General features: G+C 45.2%; 1 protein-coding gene, 1 long non-coding RNA gene and 1 pseudogene across 2 annotated transcripts in view; 1 reads left to right on the top strand and 2 right to left on the bottom strand.

Moving 5' to 3' along the window:
• THBS2 (thrombospondin 2) overlaps positions 1–10,558 on the bottom strand; it is a 47,264-nt gene extending 36,706 nt beyond the window's left edge. The window contains exons 1-4 of the mRNA XM_028723936.2: positions 10,254–10,558; positions 7,799–7,873; positions 5,833–6,389; positions 1,558–1,642 (exon numbers count right to left, since the gene is read on the bottom strand). Of these exons, the coding sequence (XP_028579769.2) occupies positions 1,558–1,642; positions 5,833–6,389; positions 7,799–7,873; positions 10,254–10,260 (724 nt within the window). The 5' untranslated portion in view covers positions 10,261–10,558. The remainder of the gene's footprint in view (positions 1–1,557; positions 1,643–5,832; positions 6,390–7,798; positions 7,874–10,253) is intronic.
• A 120-nt stretch (positions 10,559–10,678) lies between these two features.
• LOC144327249 (uncharacterized) lies at positions 10,679–13,448 on the top strand. The gene is made up of 3 exons (XR_013392199.1): positions 10,679–10,907; positions 12,758–12,959; positions 13,066–13,448. It is a non-coding gene; the product is annotated as an uncharacterized LOC144327249 (long non-coding RNA).
• A 4,394-nt stretch (positions 13,449–17,842) lies between these two features.
• On the bottom strand, positions 17,843–18,012 carry LOC114595070 (U2 spliceosomal RNA; annotated as a pseudogene).
• Between the last annotated feature and the right edge of the window lie 1,116 nt (positions 18,013–19,128).

The raw sequence follows: 19,128 nt of genomic DNA, 5'->3' as shown, positions 1-19,128 counted from the left end.
CCATTCATGCAAACCATTCTGTTTTTCAGTATGACAACAAAGGGAGGAACCCACTCGAGGGTGGCCCTTAAAATTTGCTCATAAATCTGTCACTCTATTCCTTTGCTTGTACTATCAATGGCACGGTAACAAAAATAATCGAAGCAGGTCATGATCTGACTTAGATGTATTAATGTAAATCAGGAATGATTCCAGGACAGCAAATAATATTATAAAGCATTCTAAGGGCAGAACTGCATATTAGGTCTGAAAATAAACAAAGACATAGAAATACAGCTAAAGAATCAACAAAAAACTTGGGGCAGGGAAATGATTAATTGCTGCTAATGGAGCTAATCAATCTAAACATGGTGACAACAGTTAAGTAAACATTTTCCAAAAGTTTATAATGAATTGTTTCCAGAGCTAAGAACTTTAAATATCTTGGCTGTAGACCGGAAACCCTAAAAATGCAACACAGCACAATAAAGTAATTTATCATGAAATGTCACTTGTTTGAGTGTCATCTTGACTCAATGAAAAGATGTATTCTTGCCATGAAAATTTATGTACGGTAAGTCCCACATGTGACACTTTTGAGATCATTAATTTCAGGTTTTGAACTGCATGTTTTTAAGATTACTAAAGTCAGTGCAGTAGCTTTGTTGGCACAAGCTATGGCAGAAGCAATAAGGGTAGACAGCCTATGGAAGTGAAAGGCAACATCTGGGACCAGCCTATGATGGGAGTCTTGCATCTTTCCACTTTCTGGTTTTTTTCCCCTGGTAGTAAACACGATTTACTCTGAAAGTCAAAATGGTTTCAAGTGGAAATGCTACTACTAATGGGCAATTTTATTTATTCATCTTGAAAAGTAGAACCCGGCCTTTCAATGCAGCTCACCAAATACTTCACATTTGATCACAAATGTTGGCATTCACTTGTCTCAGCCTTTGTGTCTTAAGAGAGAGGCAAAAAAGGGGGGGAGCTTTAGCCTTTTAAAATAAGTAATAAATAACATGTCTTGGAGAGATGTTTGGACCTCAAATCCTCTCTTGTATATGTGTGTCAAGGATAAATGATGCTTCTTTAAAGATCACCATTCATACAAAAGAGTACTTACCAAGGAGATACAAAGCCCTGAACAATTTAGGTCCAGGGTACCTTAGGGACAGCCTAAACCAGACACCCCCAAACTCGGCCCTCCAGATGTTTGCGGACTACAACTCCCATCATTCCTAGCTAACAGGACCAGTGGTCAGGGATGATGGGAACTGTAGTCCCAAAACATCTGGAGGGCCAAGTTTGGGGGTGTCTGGGGCCTGGCCTAAACCCATCCTAAACTCCATCATGGAGGTCATCTGTAGACGTGACTGGTTGTCCCCCCAGTTGGTGAAGCTCATCTGACAGCAGCATGAAACTGAGCCTTTGCAGAACTCTCTGTCAATACAGATTTTAATTGGTTTCTTCATTCCGCCTAATATTGGAAGGAGCCAATAAAAACTGATGGTATGTGTGGCCACTCCCTCAAATTACTGTGAGCAATAAGAACGAGACTTTTTTTTTCCCCCTTCTTACCTGACTGGCTCTTCTGGCATCCTTTACTGCGCAAGACATCCTCTATTGATGTTCCAAAAACTAGATGAATATTTTGGAGGAGACCCTGCAAAGAAGACACACACAAAAAAAATGTTTGTATCATTTAAGGTAACAGCAGATCATTAGTCTACTTCCTGCCTCCTTCAGAACTTCTTCAACCTTGACTGAATTGAATCCTGCATAAATTGTTCGTTTATTTTATTCATTTAAATACCATATATTTCACCTTTCTTCAACAGACCTCAGGGCTTATCACCACATAATTAAATAGAGAAATGAAGAAGAAAAAGTCCTGCACAACAACCAATCAAATGCTGTCATCAAAACAGGTCAGATATCATATTACCCACAGGCCTGGCAGAAGAAAAAGGATTCTAGCTGGCAATGAAAACCATGGTGCCAGCCACACGTTCCAAAGTCAGGATGCCTTTGCCGAAAAGACCCTCTTTGCTGAAAAGACTATGAACCTCCCTTAAATATAATTCTACGAACAGGGCTGCCACAGACAACCTTAAACCTTGCATTTTTTTTCAGGTAGATGTGTCCAAAGTCAGTTAGGGATTTTTACATCAAGTCTAAAACCATGAATTTGTCCCAGTGTCTAATCAGCAACCAGTGCAAGTGTTTAAGAACAACTGTAACATGAACTCACACAGACATCTCAACAATCTGGCTGCAGCGTTTTCAACTAGTTTCAGTATTTGGAACATCTTCAAGGGCAGCCCAACATACAGTGAATTAAAAGGTAAAGGTAAAGGTACCCCTGCCCATACGGGCCAGTCTTGCCAGACTCTAGGGTTGTGCGCTCATCTCACTCTATAGGCCGGGAGCCAGCGCTGTCCGCAGACACTTCCGGGTCACATGGCCAGCGTGACAAGCTGCATCTGGCGAGCCAGAGCCGCACACGGAAACGCCGTTTACCTTCCCACTGGTAAGCGGTCCCTATTTATCTACTTGCACCCGAAGGTGCTTTCGAACTGCTAGGTTGGCAGGCGCTCGGACCGAACGATGGGAGCGCACCCCGCCGCGGGGATTCGAACCGCCAACCTTTCGATCGGCAAGTCCTAGGTGCTGAGGCTTTAACCCACAGCGCCACCCGCGTCCCACCATACAGTGAATTACAGGAATCCAAACAGGAGGTTACTAGAGCATGGGTCCCTATGGCCAGGAAATCCCTGTCCAGGAAGAGCCATAGCTGGTGAAGTAGTCGTAGCTGGAAAAAAGCATTCCTTGTCACTGTGATCACCTGGAACTCAAGTTTCAGAGTTGAATCCAATAGTTCCCTCAGACTTTGCACCTGGTCCTTCAGAGTGAATGCAACCCCCTACAGAACAGGCCACCTTCCTAATTGCTGAACCTGGGAGTTTTCTGTCTTGTCAGAATTCAGCTTTAGTTTGTTGGCCCTCATCCAACCTAGTGCTGTCTTCAGACACTGGTCAAGCATCTTCACAGCTTCTTCTGAGACCAATGTCAAGGAGAAACCTGTCATCTGCATAGTGATGACACTTTCCCTCAAATCTTCTAATGACTGCTTTGAAAAGTTTTGTATAGATCCCTAATGCTAATAGTAATATCTGAAACCAGAGAAACCACTAAAAAACCCTACCTCCTACTCCCAACTCACAGAGTCAGTTCAGGAGGATACTATGGTCACAAGCCATTGTGAGATTTGAGGAGCATCAATATGGTTGTACTCCCCTTGTCCTGACACGTCATCAATCAAGGTGGCCAAAAGCTACTTCACTGCTAAAACAAAGCCTGAAGCATAATGGAATTGGGTTAAGATAAGCGGCTTCCTCCAAGCACACCTGCAGTTGCTAAGCCTCCACCCTCTCCAGCAACTTGTCCAAAATCAGGATAGTTGCTACTAGGTGACAGTTGTGTCTTTAGGATCCAAGGGGGGTCTTTTGGAAAGGGGATGTATTGGCCAAGCACTCAAATTCCTTATCCATATTCCCATGTCTCAATAACTGAACCTGATCCCAAACCAGCCAAGACAGTGCTCTAGATGCCTCCACCAGATTGCATTAGCAGTGGTGTCAAGGTCAGACCAAATATGTGTGACTTTGCCCTCAAAGTGCTTTGCAACTTTTCAAGGTAGGTTTACAAGGGCTCCAAAAGCTCCACCACCCAGAAAAGCTCTGCTGGACAGTACTCGAGGGCACAATCCCCCAGAGCATTCCGGATTCCATCAGATTCCTCCAGTCTTCAAGCACAGACAATCCAAATAGGCCCTCCATCTCTCCATAGGGGCACAGTGACCACATATCCGAATTGCAAGAATAAATACTATTGTTTGTAGCTAATATGTTGGTTCAGGGCAGTAATTTCTCAGCATGGGAGAAAATATTCCACCAGCTCTCTTGCTAATGCACTGCCAGAAGTTCTAATTGTCAGTTTCCACAGCCACTCTGGGCAGCTTACAACACATAAAAAATTGAAAAACACCAGACATGGGCCTCCTCAATCCTCTTAAGAAGATGACACCTTTGCTCCAGTCAAACCAAAGGCAATAAATGAAGAACAAACCTTGTTTACAACTCATGATTTGCCTGAAGTGAGACAAACCATGAGCCCAGATTTGAATGCAATGCTATGCCAAACTTTGACTTAGTCCTGAGTAACACAGCAGCAGTAGAACTGGAGGAGTGCAACAGTCATGACTTTTGCTGTGGGAATCCATATGGATTGGCTTAGTGTCACATGCAAACCAAATCCCAGCGTTCAGCAGCCAATGAGCCACCACAGAGCTTTCAGTAAAAGCACTCCAAACCATCCAGCTGAACTCTGGTTAATTCAGGTGAGCAGTGGAGGTTGGCATGTTAGGACAAAGTAGCCACTGCCCCATCAACTTCAGCCAGCCCTCACCTGTTTGCTTCCTTCCTTACATCCAGGCCATGGGATGGCACTGCCTGTCAGCCTCCTCCCACTGCCCCTCAGTGTTGGCCTTGGAAAATTTCTTCAGGGAAAAAGCAAAGGAGAGGAACACAACCAGAATTTGCTGGCTCCATCTGTCATTGGTTCCACCTTGCCATCCCAATGAACACTAGCCTCTACTGCATGTGATTAAGTTAATTCTTTAGCCATCAGAAAGTGGAGCTCTTGGCTCATTCTCTGAGGAATCATCCAGTTGAAGGAAAAGCAAAGGTAGCATTCTAATAGCCAAGAGATAGAGTGCCCATGGTCAGGTTTATTTTTACCTGACCATGACATTTGCCATTGAGGCCAGAACAAGATGCAGTGCAGAACAATGGTTTCCTACCAAAAACAGCAACCCCATGTCTCCCTCCTCTCCTCATAAGTGTAGCAAACAAAATGTGTGGCTGATATTGTTGAGTCATTCCCCCATCCTACCCCAGACATGACAGCCAGTGTGGTGTAGATGTTAGAGCAGCAAATCTTGACAGAAGCTGCCAGTGCAATTCTATACGTTTCTCCTCAGCAGCAAGCCTCACTGACTTTAATGGAGCTTATTCCCTGGTAAGTGTGTAGAGGACTGAAGCCTATATGGCCTCCATGCTGCCAATCTACAACTCTTGGTAGACATTCAGAGGTTTGGATATAGCAAGTGGGCCAAAAGGCATCAGGGTTTTAGACAGCTCCTTCTCCCATCTTGGAGTGGCTTCTGGACAAACAGCTGAAGAGACTTGTTGCATAGTGCTCACCCACCTTTATGGAAAACATCTCCATTTTCACTTCTGTGACCTTGGCACAGAGCGAAGATGAATCAAACAGAGATACCCCTTCCTCACTTGGGGCAAATATTCCTGCATCCATTTACAATTAGACTAAGTATGTGTGAAGAGTTGTCAGAAAGAGAACAGAACTGTCATTGCACCAAAGTCAAGGGAGAAGCTGGTTCTCCAAAAGTGCCAATTGAATCCCCTCTAATTCTGGCCTAAGAGTTTACATTGTTAAGCATACATAAGGCAAACTAAACAGGATCCAGGACCAGCACAAGACATTCTGCTGTCTGAGGCAGAGCAGCCACCATTTCACCACATTCTTCCCGTGCCCACAGATTTATCCCTCTGCTGCGCAAATTTGCCACCCTTCCCATTGCACAGTCCAAGACAAAAGTCTCAGTGGGGCTACTATGTGGGCTGCCTTCTGTCAGGATCTCATTATAAGGCTGCAGTCTTATTCACACCAACCTCGGAGGAAGCCTCACTAACTTCATTACAACCCCTGGGTAGATATGCATAGGGATTGAACTGCACGTCATTGACCTCACGGGTGTTGTAGGTTACCTACCCGAAAGTGAGTTTCTCTGGCAGATCCTTTTGTCACATACATTCTACTTTTCTCTGCTTTCAGGTTTTCATAGAAAGGCTCCTCCAGGCTCACACTGTCAATGAGGTCGCAACCAACATAGAGACTGTAGTTTTCCCCGGCTACTTGTACTGTGATGTTCTTCCATAGTGAATCGGCTAGGTCCACGTCTTCCAAAAGATACTTCTTCCGAAAGCCATCTACCCAATAGGAAAGTTCGAGTGAATTTTCTCGGCCATTGGAAACAATCTCAAACTGCCGCTGAGTGGTGCCAGGGCCTTCCAGTGCCAAGAGGGTGCCCCTGGCCAGCCTGTCCTGCCTGAAGGTGGCTACAAGAAGGAAGCCCTCATTTCGCTGGATCAGTTTAATAATCTGCTTTAATTTCTCCGAGTTAACCGGAGGTATGTGATCAAACCGGATGAAGCGGTATGCTGGGAGACTGGAATGGTTGCCCCGAAATACTTTTGCTCCAATTGTCTTCCTGTTTATGTTGCTTATTTGCAGCAAGTCAAAAGTGGACTCGTCCTCTTGGCCGTCATCTGCAAAGGCAACAACATGAAGGAACGTGATTAACAAAGAAATGTAAGGCATGGGGTTATCTCATTCACCTTCACTTTATGAGGCACGCCACAGATACTCCAGTTTTCACAGATGGAGTAAATTTAATTTGTTCAAGGCCAGCCAGCTAAATGGAAATGGACACTCGAGTCTCCCTGATCAAAATCCAACACACTTCCAATGAGCCACACTGACTTAAATGATGAAGAAAATGATCTGACGCTTAGGGTGGGTGCATGCTCAGGGAACCATCAAACATTATAGAGAAACAGTAGTAGCAGTCCATGCAATTGAGTGATCAGTCAAACTTGGCAGTCCACCTAGCCTGACAGTCCTCTTAAGGGACTTGTAGAAGATTCTCTCCTAGGAGATTGAACCATGGACCACATATAGGCAATCTTACGAGTCCTACCATTGAAGCCCCCATCCAATTGGGATGCTGGCAATCTGAAAATGGTGGCTCTTATGTGTCTTTGCCTATTACTTCTTCTAATGGGATGTGAATAATGGCTGTTCATTTGGCACAAAACACCAAATTCAGTGACTCCATCTACTTGGTACTGCTTCTTGGAAAATGTGTGGGAAATATCCTTCATGAAACTGAATGGCTTAGATCCAGAGATGCCTTGCTCAAGTTGAAATATACATTTCTACTTGTGCATGACTGCCCCAACAAATTCTCCTAATTTCGATGTGTTGTTGCACACTCCCAGACCCCATCGTGTGCCTCAACTCTCAGGATTGATTATGGGGGGCAGAGGTGATACAATAGAGTGGGCGAGAGGGGTGCAGGAACCCCTACTGTAGGTGGAAGGGAGCCAGGAAACCCCACTGGCTGTGTAGAATTCTTCTCTGGATCCAGTCCAACAAAATTTCAAATCAAACTGTCTGCAAATATCCAAAGTGAGAACCTGGATGCCATATATAAGCTGCTCTGAATTTTATTAGGGAATAGTAGGGTATCAATGCAACAAACAATAATAACAAAGCATTTTTTTGTAGTTTTTCAGCTTGCTAGCTGAATCCTAATTTCCAACAAGGAGAACCAAAATATAAATACGTTTTAGCCAACTGAGTAGTTGGTGCTCTAAAAGGGAGAGGTCTTTACACCACAAATTAATTCGACCAATTGCTGCCAACCCTCAATTTGATCTACATACATATCCCTCCACTTTCCTTGATGCATTTATAGTAAGGTATATTATCTATGCAGGCTAGTTTCATATTTCAGGCATGCCATGGAAAGAAATAATTGAGCAATTATTCTCAAGACCAAGCCAAGTGAGCGAGCAGAAGCCAAGCTCCTTTTAAGCATCAGGCTACGGTTGCCAGAGCTTTAGTCCACTCTGGAAATACTTGGCCTCAATGCTACAGATATTTAAAGACCTACCTTGAGCCTCTGAGGAAATCCACAAAGCTAGCAAGATCGTCAGCCACAACAGCCAGCTCCTGTCCTCCATAATGCCTATGAACAAAGCAAGATGTGCACATTGTTGATACTTTTGTCTGTTTTTAAATTTCCCCATGTCTCCCACAAGCTTACAACAGAAACAACTATTTTGAAAGCAAATGTTGGTTCTGTCAGATGCTATTGTATTGTTTATGTCACCTATTTCTAAATCGTCCTTCATCAATTAATTGCCATTCCATATTTATGTTTCGCTGTTGTATTTTTTTACTTGCAAACCACTCAGAAAGCTTTCACTGTTGTGTGGCAGACAAAGATTAAAAATCAACCCATCATTGGGGCATTTTTTATGAATCCTGGTATACCCTGCAAACAGGACATTTATTACTTCTGACAATGCCTCTACATGTGTGAGAACCCAGATGCTTGATCCTGACTTGATTATGATAACATTAGTGAAAGCACACGCTTTAAATGCACAGGGAGGGGAAGGGGGGAGGCTCAAGTGTTTAATATCCTTCCTAATAAATTCAAGGAAATATATATGATACAACCAGAATTGTCTTCAAAAGTTTTCCATGAGACGTCTGGGCTCTCAGATAGTCTACTAGTTATTGCATCTCTTAAATCCACTTTTGGCAAGCCGTAGAGCTACATTCTTGAAAGATAATGGCATTTCCAGCAGCATTTCACATGTAATTTAACTTATATATTAAGCTACAATAGCAAATTCCAGTCTCTCCCTGTCTCAGTCACACTCATTCACACATACATACTCTCTTACTGCTGGAAAGACAGAGACAGCCTGCTTCTCTATACCAATTGTGTTACATCAGGATGAAACGATGGTGCATCTCCAATCCAATCTGCACTCCAAACTCCAGTTACCTGGGAGTAAACCTCATTGTATTTGGCAGCATTTACTTCTGAGTAGACACTATTAGAACTGCAGCCCAGGTCTTAGAAAAGTCAGTGGGATTTACTTCTGAGTAAACAAGCACAGGAATGGGCTACACATCTGTCCTGTGTCTGAATGGACTCAGGAGAGTAGACCTAGCCCTCTGCCAGATACATTTCTTGACGATTTCTATAACCCAAACTTCTTGAAGAGATGCAAATTTAAATCTCACGACCTGCCCTAGCCAAAATTATAGGTTTGCAGCTGCAATCCAGAGTAGATTCACTAGGTGTCCCATTGAACTAGGTGGAATTTGTTTCTGGGTAAATCTTCCCCATCCACAGCTTGCATCATTACCGGTATTTGTTGCACTTTCCCAAAGAAGACACCAAAACTGGGTATTTTTGTGCAAGGTGAATATTTCTAGAAGTGGGGTTGTGCACATAATTAATTCCTCTGCTTAATTATGGTTGGATTGTATGGGCTACAGGCTACAAGGATCGCACCATACTTTGAAGTCACCTTATCAACCCATGCCCTTATCATAAGAAAATCAGTGCCATCCCTAGACACAGAAAGTCTACAATGATGCTATATAGAGTGACAAAGGCCAGTTTCCCCTTAGGAAGCTCTGCTGTCCTGCTTGAACTCCAGTGAAAAGAAAGAGTTCCCATCACTCTCACAGGGGTTTGTACATGAGAACTGCCCCAAAGGAGTTGCTGCATCTTAGCCTTGAACATTTTTTCTGGAAGCTATCTAGGGTTGCACCATACAATGCACTAGATATTGATCAGACTATGCATTGAACCCTGTCCTGTCAAGCTGCTGTGAGCATTTACTTTTGTGTGTGTGTTCCCAGCTGCCATTCCTGACAACGGGGCTTGCACAGGAAAACTTCCCAGTGGTGGATGGTGCCCTTTCTTCATCCTAAAGATCTAGTCCCTTTTTGAGCCCAGTAAAAAAAAAAAGCTTTCTTTACAAGGAAGAATTAGGGAATGAATGGGGAAAAAATCGGAGAAACTGCCCAAGGAAAGCGGTTGAAAAGACAGGAATTGGGTCCAGTGCAATCTTAATCGTCCCATTCTATTGAATGGCATTCCCATACGATTTACTCAGAACAGACGCACTGAAATTCACATGTTTGAGTTAGGTCCATTCATTTCAACGAGCCTACGCTGAGTAAAATTTAGTTGCATACCACCCGCTGAATTCAATGGCCCTTACTCCCAGGTAAACGGAGTTAGGATTGCAACCTTAGGCTTCGGTCCTAGGCACCCTTTTAGGTTGGAAAACTGCATACATAGGATGCTTGCACTTAATCTCCTTTGAAATCAACGGGACTTAGATCCTGCGATCGCGCCCCCTTGATTTGGCTCCAGCCCCTTTTCTTCATTATTAAGACGACCCTAGGGAGCAAGTCTCCTTTCACTCCTTGGAGGTGGTGCTGCCGGGGTCTTTCGGGGGCGTCCCTGTGTTGACCCCCACCCATCCACCCACAATCCGGCTCCAACCTGTCCCCACTGGTCCTTGGGTCGTTACCTGGCATGCAAGTCCCCCGCGATGCTCTTGAGAGCTGCCGCTTCCCAATGCAACTCCAAGCAGGCGGCGAGTTCCCAAAGTCCCGTGGCGAGAGCGCGAAGCCAACTCAGCTCCCTGCAAGGGCAAGTCCTCGGCCGGGGAGGGGCGCGCAAAAAAACCCGCTTCGCCTCTTAGCCGGGCTGCCTTTCAAAGCGGCGCTCGGCTCGCCTGCTTTATATAGGCTCCTCTCGCATGCGAGGCCTGTCAATCAGCCAGCGGAGGAAACGCTCTTGGAAGGCGTCCCTCCGCGGCAATGACATAATTCCCCATTCCGAGCGGACAATTTGCTCGCTCGCCTACCTGGAAGGCGATCCCACATCCAGCCACATCCTGAACCACAAGAATCCCCCCTCCCTCCCCCCCCCCCAATTTGGCAGCTCTTCGTCTGGGGAAGGGGAGGAGCGAGAGGGAGAAAGGAATGAGGCATGGTCACACCTCCTCCCCATTCCTAAACACTTGGGAGGAATTTGGGTGTTTGGGGTTTTTTGCCTTTGTTTTCACCCAGCGATTTGATGATCCCGTTGGATTTCCTGGTGGGACAAAACGGGTCCAGATTCTGGATGGCCGCTTGGAGAAGAAGCAAAGGATGAATGCTGAGGAACAGAGCGTTACAAAGTAATAATAATAATAATTTTATTATTTATACTCCGCCCATTTGGCTGGGTTTCCCCAGCTACTCTTCACCCAAAGCTGAAGAAGTGCATTGCAGGCCAACTCCCCATCCCTACTTCTTGGTGTAGAAAATTTTGTGCATTTATTGCATTTTTAATCCCACCTTTTTCCCCTTCACGTTGCTCCAGTTGGCATACGTGGTTCTCCTCAGTTAAACCTGTGAGATAGGTCAGCGAGTTTCATGGCTGGGTGGGGATTTGAACCCTAGTCTTCCAGGTCTCATTCCAGCACACTAACCACTGCAATTTACTGGCTCTCCACACAGAAACTACAGCAGCTTGTGCCAACGTAGTGCCCTCAAGATGGGGCTAGTGGGAGTTGTAGTCTAAAAACTCTGGAGGGCACCAGGTTGGCACAGATGGATTGAGCATTCCCCAATCCTTACAGATGGCTGCCCAGCCTTTGCTGGAAGATCTCCAGCGAGGAAGAGCTTTACATTCTTCTGCCACACAGCTGCACACAGGAAGTGGGAAGAAATCCTCCAAGGGTATGGCACATGACCAAGCACAGCTTCCTTACCTCCACTCCCACCCCAGGAGGAGAGAGAGAGTCTCAGGATATTGTTGTTGTTGTTGTTGTTATATTTGTAGCCCGCACATCTGGCTGGGTTTCCCCAGTCACTCTGGGCAGCTTATAGCATATTTTTAAAACATAATAAAAATATCAGACAATAACCTCCCAATACAGGGCTGTCTTCAGATGTCTTCTAAAAGTTGTGTAATTCTTTATCTCCTTAACATCTGAAGGGAGGGTGTTCCACAGGGCAGGTGCCACTACCAAGAAGGCCCTCTGCCTGATTCCCTGTAACCTCACTTCTCACAGTGAGGGAGGAGGACCTCAGTGTCTGGGTTGAATGATGGAGGTGGAGATGCTCCTTGAGGTATACTGGGCCAAAGCCGTTTAGGGCTTAAAACAGGCATAGGCAAACTCGGTCCTCCAGATGTTTTGGGACTACAGCTCCCATCATCCCTAGCTAACAGGACCAGTGGTCAGGGATGAAGGGAGCTATAGTCCCAAAACATCTGGAGGGCCAAGTTTGCCTATGCCTGGTTTAAAAGGTCAGCACCAACACTTTGAATTGTGCTCGGAAATGTACTGGGAACCAGTGAAGATCCTTGAGGACCGGTGTTATATGGTCCCGTGTCTGCTCCCAGTCACCAGTCTAGCTGCCGCATTCTGGATTAGTTGTAGTTTCCAAGTCACCTTCAAAGGTAGCCCCACGTGGAGTGCATTGCAGTTGTCCAAGCGGGAGAAAACCAATGCATGTGCCATTCTGGCAAGACAGACTGGTCATCTTTCTAAGTCCTTTCTTTGCATATAGGAAAGACTAAGTTAGGTCAGTACTTGTTCTTGAAGAACAGCTGCCTACCTGAGCCCTGCACTCATCAACTGTACAAAGGTGATGCTGGTGGGTGCAGGATGGGGGAGTGCAGGATGGGGGAAGAACATCAGATTGATGCTAGACATTACTGTAGGATTCAGTGAGTTCATCCTGTTCACACAAGGACCTTCCACTTGTACTGGCTGCCCATCTACTCCTGAACCAAGTTTAAGGTCCAGGACCATTTTGCTGGATACAGCCCAGTGACTTCTACCTCTCTGTTCTCTGCTTTTGATGCTCATTTTATGTAGTGTTTGTTAATAATAAAAATGTTTTTTAAAATAATAATAATAATAATAATAATAATAATAATAATAATAATAATAATAAAGTTCCCAGGATGGACAGGCATTTCCACACGCTGTTTACAAAATTGTCCACACTGACTGGCAGCAGCTCTCCAATATTTCAGACACAAGAGACATTCCTAGCATTGCCTGGAGATGCCAGGGATTGAACCTGTGACCTCCATGCAAATGTTCCATCACTGAGCTACGGTCCTTCCCCAGTCACCCATACAAGTACGAAGGAGCCTTTGGACAGGATGATGTAGCCAGCCACCTTTTTATTTACAACTGAACATGAGGAGGAGAGATTCAGAAGCAAGTGCAGAGGTAGGTATTATATATCCATTGCAGGGAAAGAGAGAGGGGGGCTGGACTAGATGGCTCTTGGGGTCCCTTCCAACTCTACAATTCTATGATTCCCAATCAATATCAGTCTTCTCCCTCCAGAAAGCTCTTAGCAACACACACAAGTCTGGCAAAGCTACTGTTCCGGCAGAGAGATGTGCAGAGACCGCCATGCTGGCAGGTGGATGTGATTGACGGGACATTCCATACTCTTGGAACAAGGACCTTCTTGTTAAGACCTAAGAGTGCTACTTGTCTCTAACTCTGAAGAACAGGATGGCTCGCGGTGGTATGCATGGTCTGATGTAAGATAAAAAGGAAGACTCTCTTTTGAGAACCTTCAGAGGATGCTTCTTTTCCAACCAGCTTGCACGTATTATCAGTAATATGGGAAGGCTTCTAGGCAAGTGTCCTGATAAACTTGTACTGTAGTATCCCTCTTTTTAGACATTAAACACTGGGTGCATTGTGCCTATAGAGCAGGATTTCGGTTATTGACAGTGCAATCTTTTTATGCATGCCTACTCAGAAGTCAGCCTCATATGCTTTGATGGGACTTCCTCCCAAGCAATTGCATATAGCAGTGTTTCCCAATTGGTGGTCCACAGACCCCAGGGGTTCTATGTAACCCACCCAGGGTCTTCATGGCACATACCCGTCAACTTCAGGGACATCCTGTTTTTTTTTTGGGGGGGGGCTGTGCTTTTGTGTGAGAGCACAGTGGCCAAAAACATGTGAGCCAAGTGCACATCTTGCGCCAGTTCGTGGCGCCCCAAAATGGTGCCGTACTCTCTTGTGTAGGTCACCTGACTCATGCAGGAATGTGACCTGGAAGATGTGCACCCCAGTTTTGTGCTGGGACACCGCGAAGGGTGTGGTGGCACTATTCACATATCAAAAACTTCCACAGAGACATCAACATTTTCAAAAATGGGGGGGGGTCCATGGCTCGGCTTTTGAAAAACAGGGGGTTATCAGTGCTTAGCTATTGGGAGCCACTGGTGTACAGGACTGCAGCCTAAAAGTATGTTTTGCTACAAACCAAGATGAAAGCACAGGATTCATTTTCTCTCAAGGAGAAGCCTGTCAAAAAAGAGATGGGCGCAATGCAATTGTGCGGGATTCAGAAACATGCCTACCACACTTACTGACTGTTCCAATTGCTGAACTTCAAAAGTTGTGGGAAGCCGTGCCTGACGTGGATTCCTTCTCCCCTTTTCTAGCAACACTGTCTCCTTGGCAGGCGCACTAGCGTGTGGAATAAACCTGGCCCTCATTAGCTGGGTTGGTGCAAGGCTTGAGGCCAGATAGCAGCAGCAGTCCCCGCCCCTGCCTCCCCAGCTCCAGTGTCAGGATAGAGCTGGGGGAAAGGCATGGAGAGGGAATGGAAGAGCTGCATATTTCACTTCTGGAGATGCTGGCATGCTGGGGAGGGGGAGAAGCTGCAGAGCAGCAGGAGTCCAGAGGGAGGGAGACTGACAGAGCGCTCAGGCAGGATCCAGCTGTAAGGCAAGAGCCAGAGGGGAAATCTCTTCAGCGCATGACGCTACGCTACACAGGCAGCCTCCGAGCTCCAGACAGGAAATTCTCCACCTTGCTCTGCCTCACCTCTAGATGTGTAGACTGGTTTTATGAAGTGGGGTCACACTTAAAAAGCGGCTGGAGAATTCAAGGTTCCTTTTTGCCGTTTCCTAGTTCAGGTCTTCTGCTCCTAATTCTTACGGATAGCAGATGGTGGTAGCATTATTCCTGAACTTGCAGCCTAGGAAGAGTCCTGCTGCATCAGACAAAGCAGTCTCTCCTCACAGAGGTCAAGACACATGCATAGCATGAACATAATAGCACTCTCCTGCCCGTGATGTGATTCCCAGCCACTGGCATTCAGAGGCACACTGACCCTGATCTGATGCTGGAGGGGTTCCCAGCGCCGTTTTGGTGTGGCAACCCACAAGTCCAGTTTACTTGGTTTGGTGACCCATCAATTAATCGTCACATGAATTCTGGACTGAAGGCCTTCTTTGCCACCAGCGAGCAATTCCTAAGTATTTAAAATGTAAGACCCCGGGCTTTTGGGTTTTGGTTACAAGCAACAACACTGCACTATAACATGCCAACAGAACAAAAAGTTGTTAAGAGGCATTCATCATACCACTTAAAGATTGCAGGCAATAATTATTTGGGGTTTACTTATAAAAGCTATGACCTACCACAGATGAATCATGACCCACAGTTTAAGAAATCCTGCTCTATAGTCACTGTGACTAGTAGCTTTTGCTAGCCTAATGCTCCATGAATAGGAAGCCCCCAAGAAAAGATATATTAAAAAGGTAAAGGACCCAGTCAAGGGCAACTATGGGGTTGCAGTGCTCATCTTGCTTTCAGACCAAGGGAGATGGCGTTTGTCCACAGACAGCTTTCTGGGTTGTGGCCAGCATGACTAAACTGCTTCTGGCGCAATGGAACACCGTGACGGAAACTAGAGCGCACAGAATCGCCGTTTACCTTCCCGCCGGAGCGGTACCTATTTATCTACTTGCACTGGCATGCTTTTGAACTGCTAGGTTGGCAGGAACTGAGACAGAGCAATGGGTGCTCACCCCGTTGCGGGGATTCGAACCGCCAACCTTCTGATTGGCAATTCCAAGAGGCTCAGTGGTTTAGACCACGGCACCGGCAGCTTCCTGAGTGCACCAGCACAGTCTCCACTTGCATTTTCCAGCAACTGGTATTCAGAGTACAGTAGCCATTTCTAGTCTTATCCTCTGTGCATCTGATAAAACTTGTTTAAAAGCATACCAGTTGGTGACCATTACTGCAAGTGCGAGCTCACCCCTCCGGGAGAAAGCCTCATTTTGAATCCTAAATAGAATTCTGTGAGAGAACTGGATTTGCCTCAGGAGTAAAAACGAAAGACGCTTTGCATTATAAATCCTAGAACATTTTCTTCAGCACCTGTTCAGTGTATTTGGGGATTTGTCATATTTTATCCCCATATATGCTCTGCTGAAGAGGTCAACAATTCCAAAACATTTAGAAAATCGTGAAGAACGGCCTCCTGCTAAGAGAGCTCGCTTTGCATTTGAGCATGGAGAATCCTGGATGGAACCTATATTGTTTTCTTGCTGTGGGTTCCAAGCCGTATTTTAAGTTTCATCTGGAGGCCCTTTCATCATCCAAGGCCATACACTTATGGTGCCTTTGCTGCATGATTCTTCCCCCTGCTAAGAAGACAACAGGCTGTGTTCAATTAGAATAATTGATAACTGCTCCCATTTCGTGGAAAGCTGCTTCAGATTTTTTAAAGCACCATCATTTTCAAACCTGAGGGGGGTTCAAATTTTGTCCTATCCATCATGTATATAAAAATAAGGGCCCAAGCTGTGGATTTTGGGATGTTCTGTCTCTGGCTTTATTTTGGAAATCCAACTCTCCAGTGCTTTCCTTCACTGTTGTTGATCTGTTGATGTAATGCTCTGAGCTTGTGTGCTTTGAGCAGGACACACAAGGCCTTCATGAGGTGCTGGAACTCTTATCATGATAAAATTGCCATAGGTGCCTACTTCAGCCTTCAGCCAATGAGAATTGTAACCCACAACATATGAAAGGAACTGGGTTGCCAAAAGGCCCCCCTGCTTGCTGCTTTTCCTCACTCACCAAGGACCTTACAAAAAAGCAAAAACTTTCACTCACACGTCACAGGTCCAGCTTCCATGCTGCCACTCAGGGTTGCCATGACCAAACAGCAGCCATTTCCTGCTAAATTTTAGTACCAGAGATCTCAGGTATGAGATCTCTGTTTTGTAGGGTCTTTACTATGCTTTACTATGCTTTGAGCAGGACATACATGGCAGCTCTAGCAAATTGCTGTCTATTCTTGGTTTCTGAAAATTGACTTCACATGGTATCCCCACTCACTCTCTTACTGGCTTCAGATCAATCAAGAGTCTATCAAAGGTTTCTTTCTTCCAAAAAATAAAAATAAATCTTTTAGCAAATTTATTGCTTCTGTTACTACCCACATACTATATGCCAAGGAAATTAAGCTTATGATGTGTGACATAATTCCACCCACCCATTTTGGTGATACTACAATGCTTGTCCATTTATTCAATATTCTACTGTGACTATACATTCGAGAGAAACCAATGATACACTCCCTTGATGACATCACCTCTGTCCCAGCCTCTTTCTTTTTAAGACAAGAGCCAACACTGATATGCTAAAATGTGCGCGCGCGCACGCACACTTACTTTACTAGCTGGCAGGGCAAAATATATGAAACAACCAGATCAGTAGTGACATGTGCCAGGTTGTAATCTGTAAATTCAGTCCAATAAATGATAATAAAGTTACAAAAAAATGAAAAGAAAGTAACACAGAGGTTTGATGATGCCATGGAATAAGGGCTGGAGACTCCGGCAGGCAAGAAGTTCACCTCTGTTCAATTTCTGCAAATATTCACATTGTGACCCTCCCTCAGGGAACCAGAAACTCCAATAAACTTTCCTATATTGGATTCATTCCCTGTCCCAAGAAAGCGACTGATAACATGCAAATGTGTTTTAAACAGGCTGTGAAATTACAGTAATAAAGTTGTGCATGAACACAAGAAAGAGAGAGAGAGAGATGATAGATAGACAGACAGACAGATAGATATGAAGTCCAGCAAGTTAGAACCATAAATCAACAATTACCATATTTTTCCATGTATAAGACTAGGGTTTTTTCCTAAAAAATAATGTCAAAAATTAGGGGGCGTCTTATACACGTGTAGTGTCTTCCCCCATTTTCTTAAATCTGAGTCCCCAAAAATAGGGAGCCTCTTATACATGGGGGCATCTTATAGATGGAAAAATATGGTATCCATAGCATGGATTCCGCTGTTATGGCAGAAGCAAGACCCTCTTGGGGTGTTAATGCTGTAAACCCCTCCATTGTAGGCTCAGGTTGTATATATGTGTAAATAAACCATATCTTATAAACTGATAAGAACAGATACTACACTTGATCTTAGCCAAAAGGCCAGCACCACAGTCTCTACCGTACCTCATTCCAAAGGCAACACAAACCCTTGATAAAGTGTGTTCTCCCTAACAGAGAGCACGTGTTGCGGTTGGGGGAACAGGCCACTGTGTCATGACTAGGCAAATTTGATGGAACCCAAACCTGTAAAGGGTTAATTGGGTTGCTGGGGATTTTTGAGTGTTGCCAATTCGGAGGAGGGGTCAGAGACTATAAATTCAGGAGCCAGACGATGGGACGATCTCTTGGCCGTTTTGCATCGGATCACCCGCCCCCCTCCCTTTTATAGGGTGGTTCCATGGTTACTTGACCTTGCTATGCCTGTCATGGGGTCGTCCGCCTTTGAGCGGGGGCCTGGTAGGAATTTTGCCATTTGGCTGATTGGCTGGTGCCATTTGGTTTTTGCCTACTGCGTAGCAAATCGTCACAACTTGTAAGGTTGGCGGTTAGGCATTGGTTAAATTGGTTCTTGGAGGGGTAAGTGCCTATCCCTCCAAATGATGCGGAAAGGGAATTCCGTTAAAGGAATCCAGGGGCTTGCCATTCTTTCGTCCTTGTCCCCGGAGTCGGACTTGGGCCGTGCAAGCCCCACCGGAACATGAGGGTGAGAAGTGTTGGACTGATTCCCAGCCTCACTTCTCCCCAATACTTGTTTCCCACGCTGGCTTCCGCCGGTGTCCGGAAGTGCCAGCTCTGTCCTTGGGGGCAAGGACAGATAGTCAAACCAATGCCTAAGCAACCACTCACATTTTTTGTATTTAAATAAAGTTGTGGCCAAAAATTATGCCAAAAACCTTAAACAAAAATTGAAGTGTGATGTGTGAATTTTTGGGGGGTGGCACTGTGGGACTCAACACGCAAGTACGTCGAATCCCTGGAACCACATTGCTATGAGATTAGAGTGGCATGCCACAATAAATTCTGGATAGATCCAATAATCACATATAACAAAGGGGAGCAAGACAGCAGTTATCCTTTACAGAAAGTGTGTTTCCCTTTCCTTGCTTATATGTGTGGGGTTCTTTATCCTGGCATCCCCAGTTGTTAGGACTGGAGCTGGGTTGGCTGTTTGTATAACGAAGCTTATATTTCCATTTGGGCACAAATAAAGTCAAATCTGGGAGTGAAA

This window comes from Podarcis muralis, chromosome 3, assembly GCF_964188315.1.
Source record: "Podarcis muralis chromosome 3, rPodMur119.hap1.1, whole genome shotgun sequence".
Classification (NCBI taxonomy): domain Eukaryota; kingdom Metazoa; phylum Chordata; class Lepidosauria; order Squamata; family Lacertidae; genus Podarcis; species Podarcis muralis.
This window is presented reverse-complemented; position numbering and strand designations above follow the sequence as displayed.